The 19,937-nt window shown below is 45.8% G+C and overlaps 1 protein-coding gene across 7 annotated transcripts in view; it reads left to right on the forward strand.

The window, feature by feature from the left end:
* The window catches only part of SYN3 (synapsin III), a 304,303-nt gene that overhangs the window by 254,486 nt on the left and 29,880 nt on the right, over window positions 1-19,937 (forward strand). For 6 of the 7 annotated variants that reach the window (XM_053257382.1, XM_053257380.1, XM_053257386.1 and 3 more), the window contains 2 exons: window positions 15,664-15,806; window positions 19,393-19,467. In XM_053257382.1, the coding sequence (XP_053113357.1) occupies window positions 15,664-15,806; window positions 19,393-19,467 (218 nt within the window). The remainder of the gene's footprint in view (window positions 1-15,663; window positions 15,807-19,392; window positions 19,468-19,937) is intronic. The other variant, XM_053257387.1, reaches the window with a different exon arrangement.

Below are 19,937 nucleotides of genomic sequence, written 5' to 3' on the forward strand. Positions count from 1 at the left end.
TCTCCAGATGATCTCTCCCAACGGTTTCATGTAGCCATTTTGGAAGGGCGGTGTAGAAATTGAATGAATGAATGAATGAATGAATGAATGATATTAAAAAGCATTGGAGACAGTATGGAGCCCTGATTGACCCCATATAAAAGCTCAGATGTTGAAAAGCAACAGTCTCCAAGCGACACCATCTGGGATCTGCAAGAAAGGTAGGAGCGGAACCACTGCAAAGCAGTGCCTCCCACCCTCAACTCCCTCAGACGTTCCAGAATGATACTATGGTCGATAGTATCGAAAGCCACCGAGAGAGCCAAAAGGACCAACAGAGTCACACTTCCTCTGTCAAGTCCCAATTGGAGATCATCCATCAGGCCGACCAAGGCAGTCTCCACCCCATAGCCCACCTGAAAACCAGTTTGAAATGGGTCTAGATAATCAGTTTCCTCCAAGACTGCCTGGAGCTGGGAGGCCACCACCCTCTCAATCACCTTGCCCAACCATGGGAGGTTGGAGACAGGCCTGTAGCTATTAAACTCCAAGGGGTCCAAGGCAGGCTTCTTAAGAATAGGTCTAATAATTGCCTCCTTTAAACAAGGAGGCATCCTGCCCTCCCTCAGAGAAGTATTTATAATTGCCACCAGGCTCTCCACAACAACCCCCTTGCCAGACAGTATAAGCTACATTAGGCAAGGATCAAGCAGACAGGTGGTAGGACGCACCCTTCCAAGCAGCTTGTCCACATCCTCAGGAGTCACAAACTGAAATTGATCCAGTCTAACCACACAAGAGGAGTTGCTGGATATCTCTGCATCTGACACTGCAATAACTGTGGGGTCTAAATCTAGATCTAGATCTAGCTCTAGATCGACCCGAATACAAGAGACTTTGTCCACAAAAAACTCATTAAAAGTGTCATAGCGGGCAACTGATGGTTCCAAATTCAGATTCAGAGGAGTAGGGGGCCCTACTAGCCCCCTCACAACCCTGAATAGCTCTGCTGGACAAGAGCCTGCGGAAGCAATACAGGCAGAAAAGAAACACTTCTTTGCTGCACGTATAGCCAGAGCATAGATCTTTAAATGCGCTCTCTGTTGCAATCTGTCAGATTCGAGTCAAGTCTTCTTCCACTTGCACTCCTGTCATCTGTCTTGCCGCTTCAGCTCCTGCAGATCTTCCATATACCAAGGAGCCATTTTTGAAGCGGGTCGGAGAGAATGCTTAGGAGCTATCATGTCTACTGCCCTGGTGAACTGATTATTCCAATTCTCCACCAGGGCATCAACCGGATCGCTGGCAGGGCCAACATTAAATCCTTCCAAGTCTTCTTGGAATCCTATTGGATCCAATAACCTTTTTGGATGGACCATTCTAATAGGTTCCTCACCCCTGCAGAGGTGGGACGCAACCGTGAGTCCGGCCTTAACCAGATGGTGGTCCGTCCATGACGATGGGGAAATCACAGGAGTCCCCACCCACAGAACACTACCCTGATCAGAATGAAAGATCAGATCAAGAGTATGACCAGCAACATGTGTCGGTCCAGAGACTACTTGGGATAGGCCCATAGTTGTCATGGCCACTATGAACTCCTGAGCTGCACCAGACAACCCGGTCCCGAAGTGGATATTGAAGTCCCCCAGCACCATAAGCCTGGGTGGCTCCAAAGCCAAACCCGAGACCAAGTCCACGAGCTCAGTTAGGGACTCTGTTGGGCAGCGGGGTGATTGGTACACCAACAGAAGTCCCAATCTATCCCTGGTCCCCAAACATAAGTACACACATTCAGTATGATCAGACACTCTAATAGGGATCCTGGTAAGGGAGATATTATCCTTAAAAACCACAGCTACTCCACCTCCCCGCCCACACTCCCTTACCTGCTCCTCTACAGAGTACCCTGGAGGGAGAAGCTGGGCCCAAACTGGGCCCCCAGCCTCCCCCAACCAAGTCTCTGTAATACACACCAGGTCAGCCCCTTCATCCCTGATCAAATCATGGATTACTTCGGATTTGTTTTGGACTGACCTGGTGTTACAAAGGAGCAAGGCAAGGTGCTGTGGGTTGTTGGCACTGCTCCCTAAGGTCAAAGAGCTGGAAGGGCAGCCGGAAGGGGAAACAGCTATTAATTTTCTGATTACCCTTCCCCTGCAACGGCCTGCTGACCTGCCAACGTAACTTCTTCTATTCCCCACCACCACTGGAATAGCCGCACCGAGACCAGTGCATACGCCCTCCCATCTCCCCATCTCCAGACAGACTCCAAAACATTCAAAACAAATCTTACCCAAGCCTTATCTCAGCCGCCGCCCCAACCCTAAAAATGCTGAACCGGGGGGGGGGGTAGCCCTCGCCCTCGTTGTCCCTGAAGTGGCTCCCCAAAGGGGCTACCCCTTTGGTGCCGCCACTTCAGTGGCAGCCCGTTTGGTGGTGGTCCCACCACCACTGGCAGTCTCCTATGTAGCCCACAGGTGGGCAGATGGAAGCCCAGGACCCCAGTCCTGCCAACACTCAATTGCAACACAGCTGGCAGGCAGAAGTCCCATAGGCAGGCAGCAGAAAACAGCAGAGGAGCCACACCCAGCACCCATTTTAACCCTTTCCTCACACCACTGCCTTTGCAGGAACTCCCAAGCTACATGGTCATGCACAAGCAGATAACCACTGGCCATCCCACTGTGACACATCTTCCATGGACAGCCAGGTGTTGTTGTGTCTTGGCGGTGCCCACCTCCTGTCTACAGACAAATCCTCCTGTAGAAGGTGCACTAAGGTTGAGATTGCTCCTGAATTTCTTTGCACACTTGCTACAGCAACTCTTGAGCATGCAAACTATCCATTCCATCTGATGATGGCAGCACTGAGCCTCTCAGCTCCCTCATGGGCAGCAGCCACCCCCATGCTCCCAAAGCTTCCGAGAATTTGCAGTATTGCCCACCTCTGCATCGCTCTCGTTCTGGCTTCATCCTCCATGCTCTCCAGGACCATTCCCATGGTGATATGCACTACCATGCTGGGTGCTCTGCCCATCATTGCTCACATCTTTTTCATGGGGTGAAAAGGAACTGGATGTTGCCCGTCACCACTTTGGAGACTTTACAGTGCTCACATTGCCTGCCCATTGCCTCCCGTCCTATAAAGGAGAGGGTGGGCAGCCATGTCTGCTCTGTGAGTTCCTTGCTTAGCAGATTGGAAGAGGTGGTGCATTCAAGCACAGTGAATTAATTGTGTGCTGTCCCGCAAGCTCAACCCAACCTCCAGACTCCTTGGCTTGGGACATGGATTCCCAAATGTGGATCCCCAAATGTTGTTGGACTACAACTCCCATCATCCTCAGGCATAATGGCCAAAGGCTATTGTGGCTGGGGAGGATGGGAGTTGTAGCTCAACAGCATCCGGAACCCAAGATTAAGAACCCCTGGCTTAGGAGAAACCTTGCTGCAGGCTTGCATTAAGAGGCTTTCCAGGGACCTGTATCCTTCTTAATAAGCAGGTTAAGTTATCAGCAGTGTGGAGCCTGAATGCAATAAGCAAGGCTCAATACACAGCACAACCTTGTCCACCTACAAGTGACTACTCCCTTTGCTAAACGTCCAGGGGTTCAAATATGGCAAATGATCACCGGATGCAACTTCACCCTCACGCCATGCCTTTCTCCTCATTGGCAAAAGCAAGGGGGTTTTCTTGCAGACTTGCTAGCTGTTATCTGAAACAGGCTAACTGAACCCAAAGATCTGACCTGATATAGCTGTGCTTAAGTTCTAACCAAGGAAAGAAACATGTCTCGTCTGAAACTGGCCTCACAAGTAGAGCTGTAGTGGCTCCCACCCACCAAGGGCTAAATATATATGACAGGAACTTCAGAAAAGTTTATTAAACACTGAATTAGCAGCACCCATCTTAGATACATAACCCAAACCTTTTGAGGAGCGGGGGGGAAATCCCTCTGTAATGTGTTTCATGGGAACAGTCTTGTGAAATTTCCATTACCTCCTGTTTTTAAATGAGCCAAAGTATACATCTGTCCTCCAGATACTTTCACTTTTCATTTATAGTCCAATTTAGCTCCCCCAAAATAAAGGTTAATGGAAATGGGGAGGGGAGTGATATGCAGGGCAGTGACGTAGACATGAAAGCCATAAAGGACAGACGATTCTAATTTTCTGAGTCCTGACACATGTCTGTTCTTCTGCCTTGATAAGAAGAAACTCAGCAAGAACTTCTTTATCCATAAAATCATTGCTTTCCCACAATTTTCCCTTCAGTGTATCCAAGAGCGAGTCATTATGAATTTTCCTCCCCCAACATTGAAATCTCTTTCCCTCCCTTCCCTTCCAACTCCCAGAAATCTGAAATAGTGCATCCTGCAAGATGATGGGACTAAGGCTGGCCAAAGCCAAAATACAAATATAAGTGGATTCTTAAAATGGCAAAAGTTTAGGGGACCCAGGTTCATCTGGAAAACCCACTAGATACAAATCCACCCCTGCCATTCCCAGACCTTTGAGACAATAAGATCAGATGTGTGTTCAGTCCTCCATCAGCAAGATAATTTGACCAGCTCTGAATGAGTGTTCCCTTCTCTGAGGTTATTGCAGTAGTTATTGTTAGAACCAACCTACTTGTCATGTTAAGTCTGGCACTAATTAACACAGGAACATAGGAAGCTGCCTTATACTGAGTCAGACCATGGGTCTATTTAGCTTAGTATTGTCTACACTGACTGGCAGAGGCTCTCCAAGGTTACAAGTTTCTCCCATCACTACCTGGAAATGCAAGGAAGGGAATCAGTGTTCCTCTAAGGTGTCCGCAAGTGCGCATAGACACAAGTTTTTTTATGTCCGCTCAGTTAATTTTAGATCCCGCTCGGGTTGAATCAGAAAGGTCCCACTCTAAATGCATGTGCACACACACTGCCTTGATACGGCTGCCCAGAACCAAAGTCATTCCACACCCAGATAAAAAAAAAATTAGAGGGAACACTGGAGGCAACCTGGGACTTTCTGCATGCAAACAGATGTTGTCCCACTGAACTACAGCCCCATCCTCTAAGGGGAATATCTTATAGTGCTCATATGTGGTCACCCAACCAAAAGCAAACCAAGGTGGACCCAGTTTAGCAATGGGGACAATTCCTGCTGGCTACTGCAAGACCAGCTCTCCTCTCTCATTCATTCATTCATTCATTCAATTTCTATACTGCCCTTCCAAAAATGGCTCAAAGAGGTTTGACAGACCCATCGGAAGAATTGACAGACCCATCAGAAGAATCTCCTTATAGTCAAAAGAGTAATGGGGGGGAGGGCAGTGCTGATACTGGCTTCGGACTAAAATATACAAGAAGTGTTAATACCCCATCCTGGTAAAAAAAAGAATAAAATAAAACATTTATTTTAGAGCAAATAGCTACTTTGGGACAAATAGCTACTTCGGGGTGGTTTTCAGCAGGAAAATGACACAGGGGGGAATATTAACTCCCCACACTGCACACATGCACACACTGTTGTTCTGGACTTGCACCCGCCAGGGTTTTTCCTCCCCTAAAAAGGGACATTTCTGGTGACAAGGAAAAAGAGAAGGCCTCATTCCTTATCTTTTCAAACATATTTTGCAGCATTGAGTAGTTTAATATTTAGAAATATCATGCATTTGGTTAGGCTGATTTTGCATTGTTATTTCTGAACATCCCAGTCAGAGTAATCTTTTGACCTTCTCTGGGAACCTTCTCACTAAAGGAAGATATTTGTCAGTATGACTGGTCTGAACTTTTCACAGCTTGTCATGAAACCTCTAGCAAATACCAGCTGATGGTTTTAATGAGTACATTGCTGAACAAATAGACAGTACATCTTCGCAAATAGATAGCAGATTGTATACTTGCAATTTTCAAAGGCAACTTGTGGAAGATTGCATTTATTCTTAGCAGGAGGGAGAAGAATTGTGCTCTTTAAAGTAGTACTAGATTATGCGCGCGCACACACACACACACACACACACACACACACACACACACACACGTCCTCCTCAGTTTTAGAATGACACGTTTTCCATAGGAGGTTGTATGTATTATTCATTCAGTAGTTGCTTCTGACTCAAAGGCTCCAATTATCCCTTTTTCCCAAGGGCATGTGCAGTCCAGATACAGGTTTGCTACCTGGGTGAAGCCTACACCACACTCTTTCCATAGGCACTGCATACTCCTATTCATTAGGAGTGTACACAAATTGATTTTTGTTATTTGATTTGATGTAGAATTAAATCACAAAATTTGAATTGATTAGTAGATTGAATTGATTAGTAGAACCAGCCAGCCATTCACAAAAGGGCGGGGGGATTCACCCATAGGGAACAATGTTTTGGGTGATGGGGAAGTGGGTGATTTAATTTTAAAAAAAATCCCAAAAAACCCCATAGGATCCCATGGGGGTTTAGATTTTTTAAAAATTAAAATTGCCCGCTTGCCCATCTCTTTTTTGGGTTGGGTGGTAGGCAGCACCCATCATACCATACCACCCAACCCATACCACCCAAACCACTTTGGTATCTCTAGGACCTACTCATGGGGAACAATGGGGTGATTCAAGTTCCCCATTGTTCCTTATGGGTGAAAAAAGCAGAGAGACCGTGCACACATTTTGCAACCTTGTCTTGAAAAACCACACTGCAGAACAGAAACAGCCCACACAGCCCCAACACAGAACAACACATTTTACCAAATGCACAGTCCAAAGATGGACAAAAAAGAATCACTGACCCAGTATCCATAGTGCCTATGCTGCAGTAACATAATTGGCACAAATTGCTCTCTCACACACAATTATTACTCTGTCCTTACTTGAAACAACTGCCACAGCAGAGCAGTACCAGACATGGTACTCAAGGCCAGACATGGAGCTCATCACAGCAGTCACAAAGAAATATTACACACACACTCACAGAGCTGAGCTGCCACTGTCCATTTCTCACCCCAACACCATCTCACAAACAGACCAAACTACAACTCAAGCAAGGCAGGCAGGCATCCAAGTTCTGCCTTTGAGATCCAGAAAAAAGATAGTTATAGCAACAATAGGTAGCACAGCATTATATTCTGTGCTGAGAAAAGAAAACCACAAAATCAAAACTTCCTTGATTCCTTCCTCATCTCCTGATGTAAGGACTCTCTCTGCCTCCCAGTCCCTTTGAATACATTTTGAAATTCCCTCTAAAAGTGTTGCACCCTCCCTTCCCTCAGCCAATGGGGGCACAGTTGCCCATTCCAACACTTGATTTGAATAACAAACAAACCAAGAAGCAAGGAGATCTCAAGCCAATCATAAGCCAGTATCAGAAGACCAATCACCAAGCGGGGGGGGAGCCCAGCAAAACAGCTGCACAAATTGCACAAATCGATTCACACCAAATTGGGGCTAATTCGGTTCATCCTTTAATCAGCCCCTTAATTTAAGGGGCAATTCAATTCACAGTTGAATCTGTTAATCACCCCCAATTTGGCATGAATCAATTTGTGCACGAAGTGAATTGCACAGAATCCCTACTATTCATATACATTTCATACATAGCCATATGGCTGCATAAGGACTGTAGGTCTAGAGCTTCTCTGAGGGAGGGCAGTATGCCTCCTTGTCTTAAGGAGGCAATCATTAGACCTCTTCTAAAGAAGCCTGCATTAGATCCCTCAGAGTTGAGCAATTATAGGCCTTTTCCAACCTCCCATGGCTGAGCAAGGTAATTGAGAGGGTGGTGGCCTCTCAGCTCCAGGCGGTCTTGGAGGAAACTGATTATCTCTAGACCCATCTCAAACTGGTTCTTGGGCGGGCTACAGGGTAGAGACTGTCTTGGTCGGCCTGATAGATTATCTCCAATTGGGAATTGAATTGTGATTGGGAGGAATTTGTGAATTGGGAGGAAGTGTGACTCTTGGTCCTCTTGGATCTCTTGGCAGCTTTCGATACTATCGACCATAGTATCCTTCTGGAACGTCTGAGAGTTTTAGGGGTGGGAGGCACTGTTTTACAGTGGTTCTGCTCCTACCTCTCGGACAGATTCCAGATGGTGTTGATTGGAGACTGTTGCTCTTCGAGATCTGAGCTTAGGTACGGCATCCCTCAAGGCTCCGTACTCTCTCCAATGCTTTTTAACATCTACATGAAACCGCTGGGAGAGATCATCAGAGGATTTGGAGCTGGGTGTTACCAGTATGCTGATGACACCCAGATCTACTTCTCCATGCCAACTTCTTCAGGAGTTGGCATATCCTCCCTAAATGCCTGCCTGGAAGCAGTAATGGGCTGGATGAGGGAGAATAAACTGAAGCTGCATCCAGATAAGACGAAGGTACTTATTGTGAGGGGTCAGAACTCCAGAGATGATCTTGATCTACCTGTTCTAGATGGGGTCACACTTCCCCAAAAGGAACAGGTTTGCAGTCTGGGAGTACTTCTGGATCCACACCTCTCCTTGATTCTCAGGTTGAGGCTGTGGCCAGAGGTGCTTTCTATCAGCTTCGGCTGATACACCAGCTGCGCCTGTTTCTTGAGATCAATGACCTCAAAACAGTGGTACATTTGTTGGTAACCTCCAGACTGGACTTTTGTAATGTACTCTACGTGGGGCTGCCTTTATATGTAGTCCGGAAACTCCAGTTGGTTCAGGATGCAGCAGCCAGGCTGGTCTCTGGGTCATCTCGGAGAGACTACATTACTCCTCTGCTGATGGAGCTTCACTGGCTGCCAATAGGTTTCCGGGCAAAATACCAAGTGCTAGTTATAACTTATAAAGCCCTAATCAGCTTAGGCCCTGGGTTTTTAAGAGAGCATCTTCTTCATTATTACCCATACCGCCCATTGAGGTCATCTGAGGAGGTCCTTCTCCAGTTACCACCAACTCGTCTTTTAAACACCGTGGCTACACGGAGATGGGCCTTCTTGGTTGCTGCCCCAAGATTGTGGAATGCGCTCCCTGCTGAGATATGATCCTCCCAATCTCTGGCTATTTTTAAAAAAACACACCTGAAAACCCATATTTTCACCCAAGATTTTCCAGCTTTTTAAAAATTGCCTGTTTTTAATTTTGTGGCTGTTTTTAAATTGTTGCATTGTTTTAACTTTTATATGTGTTTTAATTGTTTTTTTGTTAACCACCCAGAGACAAAGGTTTGGGCGGTATAGAAGTTAAATAAATAAATAAATAAATAAATAAATAAATAAATAAATAAATAAATAAATAAATAAGTGGGGCTGCTCAACTTCAGCCCTCCTGCAGATGTTGGCCTACAATTCCCATAATCCCTGGCTATTGGCCACTGTGGCTGGGGATTATGGGAGTTGTAGTCCAAAAACAACTGGGGGGCCTAAGTTGAGCAGGCCTGCAGAGGCTGGGTTTTCCTGAAACATGTGGATCCCAGTTCTGATGAGCTGCTATGGGGCACTGCTCCAATGAAAAGTTAGCAATAGTGGGCAGTTTGAAAGTATCTTAGGGTTGACATCAAGGATCAGCATAGCTGAGGGCTCAGGGCCTTTGGAAGGGCAGACTGCTGATCCCTGAGCCCACCTCTGTGCCCATAGCCTTTGTGTGGTGGTGGCAGGAAAACTCTCTCGGAGCCTTCGTAGGAGGGGCTCATTAAAGATAGTTTGCTGAGAGTCCCTGAAAGCATCCTGAAATGGTAATCAGTCAAATGGAAAGGGGCAAATTCTCATATGGGTGCATGAAAAGAGGCGGAAGAGGAGGAGATCTCTGTGTAAAAGTTCTATTATTATTAACATGAGAACAGTAGCCCCACACTAGCGGGGGCCCTTTGTTTGGATGGCCTACCTCATGAGAGCGCAGTCTGATGGAGGACCAAAGGTCTTGGAGCTTCTGGTCCTCCCCAGTGGACTGGCCCTCTCATGAGAGGACTAATCCCCAGGCAGCAAGCCATCTTACAGGCAAGCGTTTGGTTTGATATCTCTGGACTGCTTGCCCGGGCTCTGCCATCACAAGAGCATCCTTGGGCGCAGCGGTCCAGACCCCAAGATCCTTTGCCTTTCCCCATATACATATTCCCTCCCAGGAAGTCCCCATGATCTCTTCCTGGAATAACAGGAAAGTAGTGCACCACTGCATCCCCCTGCCCCATTGCCAGCAATTGTGCTTGTGTGAGACTGTTTTGGTCCAGGGCTCTTATGAGGGCAGCATTACAATTGCTGTCAAGAGAAGGGCTTGCATACCATTTAGAGGGATTTAAATGCCCTTTTCCTGCTGCGTGCAGTCCATTCGCTCCAAAAAGGGATGATCATGCTCAGCACACCCCTTTGAAGATTGTGGCCAATGGCTGCCGCCATGCAGTTGTGCTGACAGCTTGCCCACGTGCTAGCGACGCTTGCCCACGTTCTAGCATCGCTTGCCCACGTTCTAGCTTGCCCACGTTCTAGCGATGCAAGCACTACAGAACAGAAGAAAAAGCAGAAAAAGAAGAGGGAGGGGACCCCCTATCCTGAAACCAGAGGTTGCCATGCTGCAGTTGGATGATGAATGTCTGCGATGCAATTCACGGTTTCAAACATTAACCATGGGTTCAGCAAGCTCCGGTTTCCTGTTACGTGTGAATGTGGTCAATATGGTACACCTGACTAAATTGTAACTTCAGAAGATTTCCCATTTACAAATCAAGGCCAGATTAATATATATTTGAATCTGTACATACAGGTTCTCACTGAGGCAAGCTTGCAGAATCAAACAACTGGTCAACTGACCTTGTTTTGGGGTGTTTTTAATTTTGTATTATGATTTTTTTGAATATGATTATTAACATGGAACTGTAAAGGGGGATTCTGTGGAACTTAGCATTCCACAAGAAAGAAAATTGAATCAAGACTTTGGCACAAACAAGGTTGACATCAGAGTACATGTTTCCTGGAGCCTCTGGAAGAGCTAGTGTGACTCATCCCTGCGCTAAAGACGACGTAATTAACAACCTGCCGCTGGAGTCACTTATTAGCTTATTAAATGGACTGCAGCAGTCTTGATCATACAGATACTTCTAAATAAAACTCTTGTCTAAAAGTTCTCAGGGAATGCTTTTAAAATTCAGAGTGTGCAGCTTATGATGCACGCAGTTCTCAGCTGTGAGCTACCATGTCCAAAAGTAGGGCTACACGTTACACTTAGCACATCAATACAGCTGATGTATTTCATTGCCCCCATACCATATAGAAGCCACAGGGGTGATCCTGGACTGCAGAGTGGTGGTTTGTTTTTAACCCTTTGCTCCCACCAGAGTCCCCATCCAGACTGGGGACCTCCTGTGCTTGCTATTTGCCCCAGGAGGAAAGTTCTCATTGGTGGTCCGAGCTAAGCTCACTGAGCGATCTTAAACCCAGTCTTTCAGCCTCAGCCTCACCCTCCCCGCCTGTGTAATGATACTGCCCTACCTTTCAGAGCTATTGTGAGGAGTACCAGGACATTGGCTTGGATCCCAGCTGCTTACCTCTCTGCACATGGTTGCTCCTTCTGTGAACAGGAGCACTGCACTGCACTCAGACATGTTTTTGGTGCCAGAGGATTCAAGAGAATAGACACATTCTCACGACTATCATTCCTGCAGGAGAAGCCTTCTACCCTAGCTCAGGAGCTGTGCGTGCTCCCTTTTTGTAATCAACTGAGAGTTTAAAACAAGCTGGGAGGCAGGGAGCCTGCTTGTGTACTAAGTCCCACTGGGCAGGATGAGCATGCCCTGCCCAGATTCCATCCCCAGCTTTGGGATTAGGTAGGAGGAAAAACTGCCCTACCCAGCTTGGACTTAGCACATACACTAGCTCTCTTAGCACACAAACCAGCTCTCCTACCTTGTTTTAAACTCACAGACAATCACACGCAGTTCCCGAATTATGGTAGGAGACTTCTCCTACCCTAATAATAATCGCAAGAACAAACCCAGTCTGTTGTGTCACACTGCCTGATCCCTGCAGTAATCATTAACTTGAAGTGGGTCTGGAACTTCTTGTGCTTGCGTTACAATTCCATTTGCCAGACCACATGGTAAAGGAGAGCCAGTGTGATATAGCAGATAGACTGGTGAGACCTGAGTTCAAATCCCTATTGAGCCACGAATCTTACTTTATCATTTATTATTTATTTACACGTGTATCCCACTCTCCTACCAAGGAGCCCAAAGTGGTATACATGGTTCCCCTGCTAACTGAGCAAAGAAGCACCTTTTTAAAGTGGTGATTCTCTTTATTTAGCAGGGATAGAACAACTGGCCCTATCCATCCCCCGCACAGCATCCCTCCAGTGGCTGTTGCTGGTGTCTATCTTAATGTTTTTAGACTGTGAGCCCTTTGGGGAGAGGGAGCCAATCGGGCTATTCCCACGTTCGGGTGAAATCAGGCTAGGGGAGCCTAGCCTGATTTTGCCTGATTGTGGGAGCCACTGGGCTAGCAGGCGAGCCCGGTGGCTTCCTGGTGGTTAACCTGCCAAACTAGCCCTCCCCTTAAACCCAGTTTTTTTAATCGTGGCTACTCATGAGTAGACTCCCGGCCGGGAGGCTTAAAAGCAGCCTCCCGGCTCGGGGGTCTTTCCAGTATGCCCTGCACGCTCGTGTAGGTTATACTGGAGCTTCCAGGGGCCGTGCAGCCCCCAATCCTCCCAGCCCCTGCCGGCTCCGTCACGGAGCCAGCAGTTGTGTGGGCGGCCAATCCGGCCGCCCAGGGCTGCCGCCCTGCTTGTGTGCGGGGAGTGCGGGCTAAGCCTGCTCTCCCCGCTCACCCTTACCAGGCGTGTGTCTTGGATCGGGAGACCCACCTCATTGTATCTAATCTAATCTATCTATCTATCTATCCATCCATCTATGTAAACTGGGGGATTTTGTTGAAAAGCAGTATATAAATATTCATTTTATTTGTATTCATTATGTTTGTGCTCACAACAACCCTTTGAGGTAGGCTAGGCTGAGAGATCAGTGATTGGGCTAGATTCACCCAGTGAGTTTCATGGCTGAATGGGGATTTGAACTCGAGTTTGTGAGGATAAAATAAGGCAACTCCAGCTGAGGACATTGGAGGAAGGGTGAGATTTTTTAAAAAAGTGGTGTATAAATAAAAGTGTTTTCTCATTCTTAGTTTCTTGCCTGTAATTCACTTAGTGAAGGCCAAACTTTAAGTGCAAAATTCTACAGAGGCATTCTGCCAAAATGACGTAAGATTTATGATTTATATAAAATATATGTAACTTAAATAGGTCTGATATAAATACAGGAACCCACTGGTGACAGTTTTAAAAACCATCCTGACTCTTCACTAATTGGACTCTGTTTAAGTTCTCGTTGACATCAATATGCTTTCCTTGTCATTTTGTTTGCACAGAGAAGCTACAGTCACATCAACTGATGGTAACACCCACCAGATCAAAATTTCCAAAATAAGACTAAGATCTCTCTCTCTCTCTCTCTCTCTCTCTCACACACACACACACACACACACACACAATACTGGAGGTCACTCAGTGGAACTGCAGTAAAGACTTCTGTAATGTTTTATAAAATTATTCCCATAGTTCTGCAGAACTTCAAGATACCAATGAAGGCTGACTCATCAGGACTAGCTTAGAACATTTTGGCTTCCTTCACAACCATCTGTCAATCCGTGAATAACTGATCTGCCAGCTAAGACAGAGAATAGATTGGATGGCTACAGTGGCTTGGAAAAGGGTGTGCTTGTATCTGAGAGATACCAAGAAGACACCATTGTTGTCAAAACCATCCTTCTAAAGTCCCCAAGTCCTGAGCTCCTGAGTCCCGGTCAGTGTGATAGGCTTCAGACACTGAGAGACTGTTGGATTCCAAACACTTTTGGATAAATGACCCAGATTAATACTAAAATTTCAGGGGGCTGGCAAGGGGGCCCCACCCTCACCTTTTTTGCTGGCCCCCTTAGCTACTCTCTTTAGAAGACTACAGAGGGGCATGAGTTGACCAAAGTAGGGGGAGCCAGGGGTGGCTCTTGTGGATTTCCTAAGTGTTGATGCCTTCATTAAAATGTGGAACAGCAAGCCTGACTGTGGACATTAGCACAGTTGCTTCCATGCATTTGTGCTCAGTACTTTGTCTGCTCTTGAGCTCTCGGGTCCATGGACATACTCTGGTAACTGTCACCTGAAAGGACAAGGTTCCTTGTCTTTGTGTTCTATGAATATTTGAAAGACTATTTTCTGTTCACTTTTTAATTTGTGTTGCACACTGTAATGGTGAAAAGGATACATTCTGGTATTTGTTATTTCAAGTTCTAAAACAATGTTGATCACAGATCTTCAGGCTACAGCCTGTGCAGATTTTCCCCCATATGAATATTCTTTCTCAGGGGCATGGCTATAATTTAACAAGGAGGTTCAAATGTCCCTGGGCCCCCGAGAGAGAGAGGTATGCTGGCTGGGTGACAACTTGCTCTTCACTGACGATATTGAATGAGTTTTTGTGGCGATTGTAGTAGATAAAATTGTTTTTAAAATGTTTCTGAGCCAGGGAGATGCATGCATTGCACACAAGTGTGTGTGTGTGTGTGTGTGTGTGTTTCTGTATGTGTGAGGTGTATGTGATCTTATTTTCAGAGGAGCGAGAAAAAGTGCGTGCTAAGAATGTTTTGTTTTTCACTATGTCCTCATTCTTCTTCTGCAGCAAAGACAAGAGTGGGGAGGGGGAAAAGAGGGGGCCAGGGTGGGGCATCTTCACTTCTTGTCCCAGGTTCATCACTCCAACCTTGCTGTGCCCCTCCTCTTTCTAGCTATGGAGGCTGTTCTCATGCACAGCCTAACCCTGGCTACAGACACCCAGGCCAGGTTAGGCTGTGCATAAGAAGTGCCAGGATCCGTGCAGATCCCGGTGGTGCCTCAGCGACAAAAGAAGCCCACCAGTTGGCCGATGTTAAGGGTGCAAGTGTGCCCTTAACTCGGGCTAACTGCTTGTGTGTCGGCATGACTGCTCCCAGCCAGTGTTAATACGGGAGCAGGCTCCCGGCTGTGGGAGGATCCCCACAATGCAACACGTACTCATGTGGTGCATTGTGGGATTTCCAGGGGCCAGGTTGATGCGTCCCATCCCCTGAACCTCCCTGCTGTCTATGGCAGCAATGGCCCATCTGGCACCAATGGCCCATCTGGCACCAGAGGCAGCAGCAGGATCATCTGCGAAAAAGATAAGCTCCTGCAGCCTTCCCCACCACCACCTCTCAAGCTTTCTCATGGGATCGTGAAAAAGGGCTCACTGTTATGCCAGACTAGATGAACCTTTTATCTGATCCAGCAGGGCTCTTTTTATCCACTGACTGTAAATATACAGTATTATCTTCTTACAGTTCTGACACTGCTGCATGAGTGGATGGGGAAAAGGTGAGTGCTGCACCTGGGGACACTCTTGTGGTGGTGAGGGCCAAGTTTGCCCTCCAACTCTGACAATGGTGACCTGACCTTCACCAACAAGGATTGCACAGAGGGTGCAGTGCTCCGCTTGTGCACAGATGAGCTCACGCTCAGACATCCTTGCAACTTGCAGTCCCTTACTCCACACACACATCCCACCCAGTATAACAACATGCATTTTGCTAATGTTTAATAATCACACAATGTTGTTGCACTTTCTTATATATATTCTTTTTTTTCCCTTCCCCATTTTGTGTTGTCTGTTTGGGTCTTCATCAACTGAAGGTTAAAGTTGAAAACCAGCACGACTTTCAAGATATTGCAAGTGTGGTGGCCATGGCCAAAACATATGTCACGACAGAGACTTTCATTGACTCCAAATATGATATCCGAATCCAGAAAATTGGCAACAATTACAAAGCTTACATGTGAGTTTGCAGCAGACTTTGAGACTGAGTTAGAGAGAATAAGGGTACTTTTTAAAAAAAAAAAAAGTATTCATTTTGTAAATATAGCAACCTACATACTTCTCAGTGTCCCACTAACAGAAGAGTAGGCTGTGCACACTGACTCCATGAGTGTGGAAAGCCTGCATACACTGCTAGCAAACATACAAAACTTCTGTGGCTCTTAAGGATTGCATCACTGCTGTAGCAGGGACACAATTCTTAGGAGCCATGGAGGCTCTGCATATGTACTAGCAGCATACATGATCTTTCCACACTCATGGAGCAGCACTTACATTTTGTGCTTCCATCAGCAGGACATTGTGGTGTCTGTAAGCCAGCCCACCACACCAGGGGCGTAACTACCATTAGGCAAGGGGAGGCAGTCGTCTTGGGGCCCCACTGCCTCAAGGGGCCCCCCAGAGGCACATCACATGACTCCCCACCCGCCCATGTTGCACCCCCTATGAATTATGTTGAGTCTCTTGGAGATTGGCAGGAGCAGAGAGTAAAAAAACTAGATTCAATATGAACTAGATATTCACCGTATTCATAATGGGGGTGTGAGTGCGCTATATATTGTGAAGTGTGTTTGTGTGTGTGTGTATCAGCGAGGGGCCCATTTTAAAATCTTGTCTCTGGGCCCCCTCCAACCTTGCTATGCCCCTGCACCACACTCTTCTAATAATTAAATAAGTAATAATTAAAGATCATTTATCCAATCCTGAACAAAAACTGGTAACCATTTTCCATCGGCAGTGATGAATGAAACTTTTCAACCCTGAATCCTGTTCTGAGAGTCGAATCGAATCTTTAATGTTATGGCTACAAGCCAAAACAAAAGAAAAAGATTACAATCATACAGCAGTAAATAGAATATATATGATTAAAACAGTTAAAATTAAAATTAATTAAAAATTTTAACAAGATCGGAAACATAGTAATAATAAAAATTAAGACAATAAAATTTCCTTATTAACCATCCGGTGACGTATATTTATGGCGACAGCACAGAATTTAGCAACATTAGATGTAATTACTGTTCTGGTAATATCACTCGATGGCCCTAGGTTGCAGCTACAGCATCACTTAGAGGCAGGCAGGATTGTTGCTCCTGCTCCTTCCACAGATGAACAAAGTCTACACTTCCTAGAACTGCCTTAGTTCACCAGAACATACAGTAATGACAGGAAGATTGTGGGGGCTGAAGAGGTAAAGTAGCAAGAAGAACCATGCAACTGCTAAGACATTTCAACAGCTAGAGAAGGCAGCAATTGAGGAGTCTAGTGACCATTAGGCTGGATATGAAGCTAAGATGGAAGAGAAGCAGCCCATTAAGATTGGGGGGGCAATGCACATTTAAATCTGTAGAGAAGAAAGGGAAATGCCATCAAGTGGTGTGAATGCCATAAAAGGGGGGATAAACGAGGCCATGTCAGACTCCAGATTGACTGGAGTCCCCTGAAGATATCTTCTAGATTGTTCTCAGATCTACTGCATTTAGCTCTCTCTGCTACCCTCAGCTTCTTTTTTGATGTGCCTGTGGTGACATTGTTTTTGTGGTGTATACCTGCTTTTGCATCTTCTTAAAGCTCGTGCTTTGTATAAGGCCACGAGCTCTGTTATCCTATTTATCATCTCTGTATCTTGCTCTGTGAAAAGTTCCTGAGTGCTAATTACAAGGTCCTCTAGTGGAAAGAGACAGTAACTAGAAAGTTTTCTTCTATAAAGACAAGTTAAACACTGATGTGCAAGAAAGCACTTGAGAGCTTCACAAAGACATTAAATCCAATGGAAAGTATGGGTTTAAGTTTGGGAACTTTGATCCAAATGCCTGTTTCTAAGCAATAACATATCACATTTTTGAAATGTACAGATATTCAGCATTCACTCTATCATAAGCCACAGAGAGGACATTTCTTCATAGGAGCTGTTGGATATATCACTATAACATTTTACCTAGATATGCAGTGATAAAGTGGAACTTCTTATTGGACTAATAACAATCAATGAAATTGTGCATGCATGGAACCTACTGTATTATGCAGAACTATTTGTCAGGCAGAATGGAAAGATACTTATCTACTAGCACATCAGACATTTTTAAATGGCCTGCATAGTCATTCCGCAAAGAAATTGGCCAAATTAAAGGCATTATTTTGATGCATTTTGTGTCTCTCAACCCAGAAATACTCCATACCACACATTGTTAGGTGAAGGAAATGAAGGAGAAATTGTATATAATGGTTTAAAAAAAATCTGGAGGAAATGTATGTAGGTGAAAGGTAAGTACCTTTCAAATTTGAATGTAGCCTATGCCATCTCCTCTCATAAAAAGGACTTCTGTGCTGTAATAATATTGTGGGGTGCCTAAAGCACGATCACTTCCTCAGCTTGTTAGCAGAGAGATATAAAAATGGGATATTCACAGTAGGTGAAGGGCCTCTTACATGTTCTTCTTGCTCTGCAACACATTAAAATGCCAATGTTGCAAGTATTAAGGCAAAGTGTATTGATCTAAATTGAACATCACTAAAGTAGAATGAAGTACATTTTATGCTTATTTCTTTCATTTTCATCATGTAGACAAATACCTGTTTTGTTGTTAGAAGGAATGTTCTGTGGAGAGCCTTTAATGTGGCAAGGGGGGAAATAGAACAAGGGAACCTGAACACAATACTCTGGAATACTCCGTGGCTCCTTCAGCCCTGGTAGCAGCCCGCTTTACTCTCATGCTATCCGGTGCCACAAATCAGCCCTGATGCCATTCAGCCAGTGTCCATGAGATCTGACAGTTATGCATGACAATATGACTGAGCGGGTGTTGCAAATGCTACACTCTTCAAGGACAGAGATCAGAAGATTCTGTGCTTGCCAGTGGCACTAGCAGCATGCACAGACATTAGCAGCTAGATACAAGAAAGAAGACTTGTACCCTTTAATAACTCTCAAGGAGTCGTTGGGAGAAGCTGGTGGGTGGCTTTTAAAGCCACCAACTTAATGATGGCAGAGATAGCCGTAATTCCACCAGGATACAATAGGAAGCAGACTCAATGAAAGCCAGTGTTTCATTTTCCTTTAGTGTTTCACTCACGTCACCTCCCTTTTACAACCAGCTCTAAAGCCCACTGATGTCTGTGGGAAGCTTTCTCTTGGCTTTTCTGGCATGGGGCCTCCTATGCAGTTTAAATTCTACACTACGGAGTGCAAGGTTAATTATTCCACAGGCTTTGCACAGACGTTTCTACTGTACAAAGCCTGACATATCCAGGAGAGTTCATAAGGCCAATATCAGAATACCCAGCCAACATTCAGATAAAGATGTAGCTAACGGGAAGCATGCCAAGCAGGCACGAAGAAGTTCCCAGCAACCTTACAGATGGAGTTCCACATTTGCTGGACCCTCAGAAATTGTTAGGAGCACTGAGGGGTCAGAGAGGATTCCCTGCCAACACACCCTGCCCCACTTCCTTAATTTCCACCCAGCCCCCACCTCTTCTTTTCTGTAGAGAGAAAATTATGTTTGGAGGAGTTAATTGTTTTCATTAGACTTGTTTGTTTTTCCCAGGAGGACATCGATCTCTGGAAACTGGAAGGCAAACACAGGTTCTGCCATGTTGGAACAGATTGCCATGACTGAGAGGTAATGAATACAAGAGAATACAACCAAAAATGCCAACAGATTTATTGGCCAATCTGATCAGCACAAGCCCAGCACCACTAGGTCTTGTAGCACAAAGCTTAAGAACATAAGAACACAAGAACAGCCCTGCTGGATCAGGCACAAGAACTATCTAGTCCAGCATCCTGTTTCACACAGTGGTCTACCAGATGCCTCTGAGAAGCCCACATGCAATGGTTGAGGGCACACCCTCTCTCCTGCTGTTGCTCTGAACGGGTGTTCAGAGGTGTAGAATCCAAGGGGAGTTGTGGTTTCCCCTTTAAGGGGAATCCTGCCTTTAAAAGGTTTCTAAGGACAGCCGGGAGTGGGGGTGGCAAGAGGGCACCTTACTGGTGGCACCAGTGGTGGCTCCTCTAAACCCCAGCACTCCCCCCAACCCCAGCACACACACCCCCAGCATCATGGCCCATGCAATGGCAGCATGGTTCCTG

Source organism: Hemicordylus capensis, chromosome 5, assembly GCF_027244095.1.
Source record: "Hemicordylus capensis ecotype Gifberg chromosome 5, rHemCap1.1.pri, whole genome shotgun sequence".
Classification (NCBI taxonomy): Eukaryota; Metazoa; Chordata; class Lepidosauria; order Squamata; family Cordylidae; genus Hemicordylus; species Hemicordylus capensis.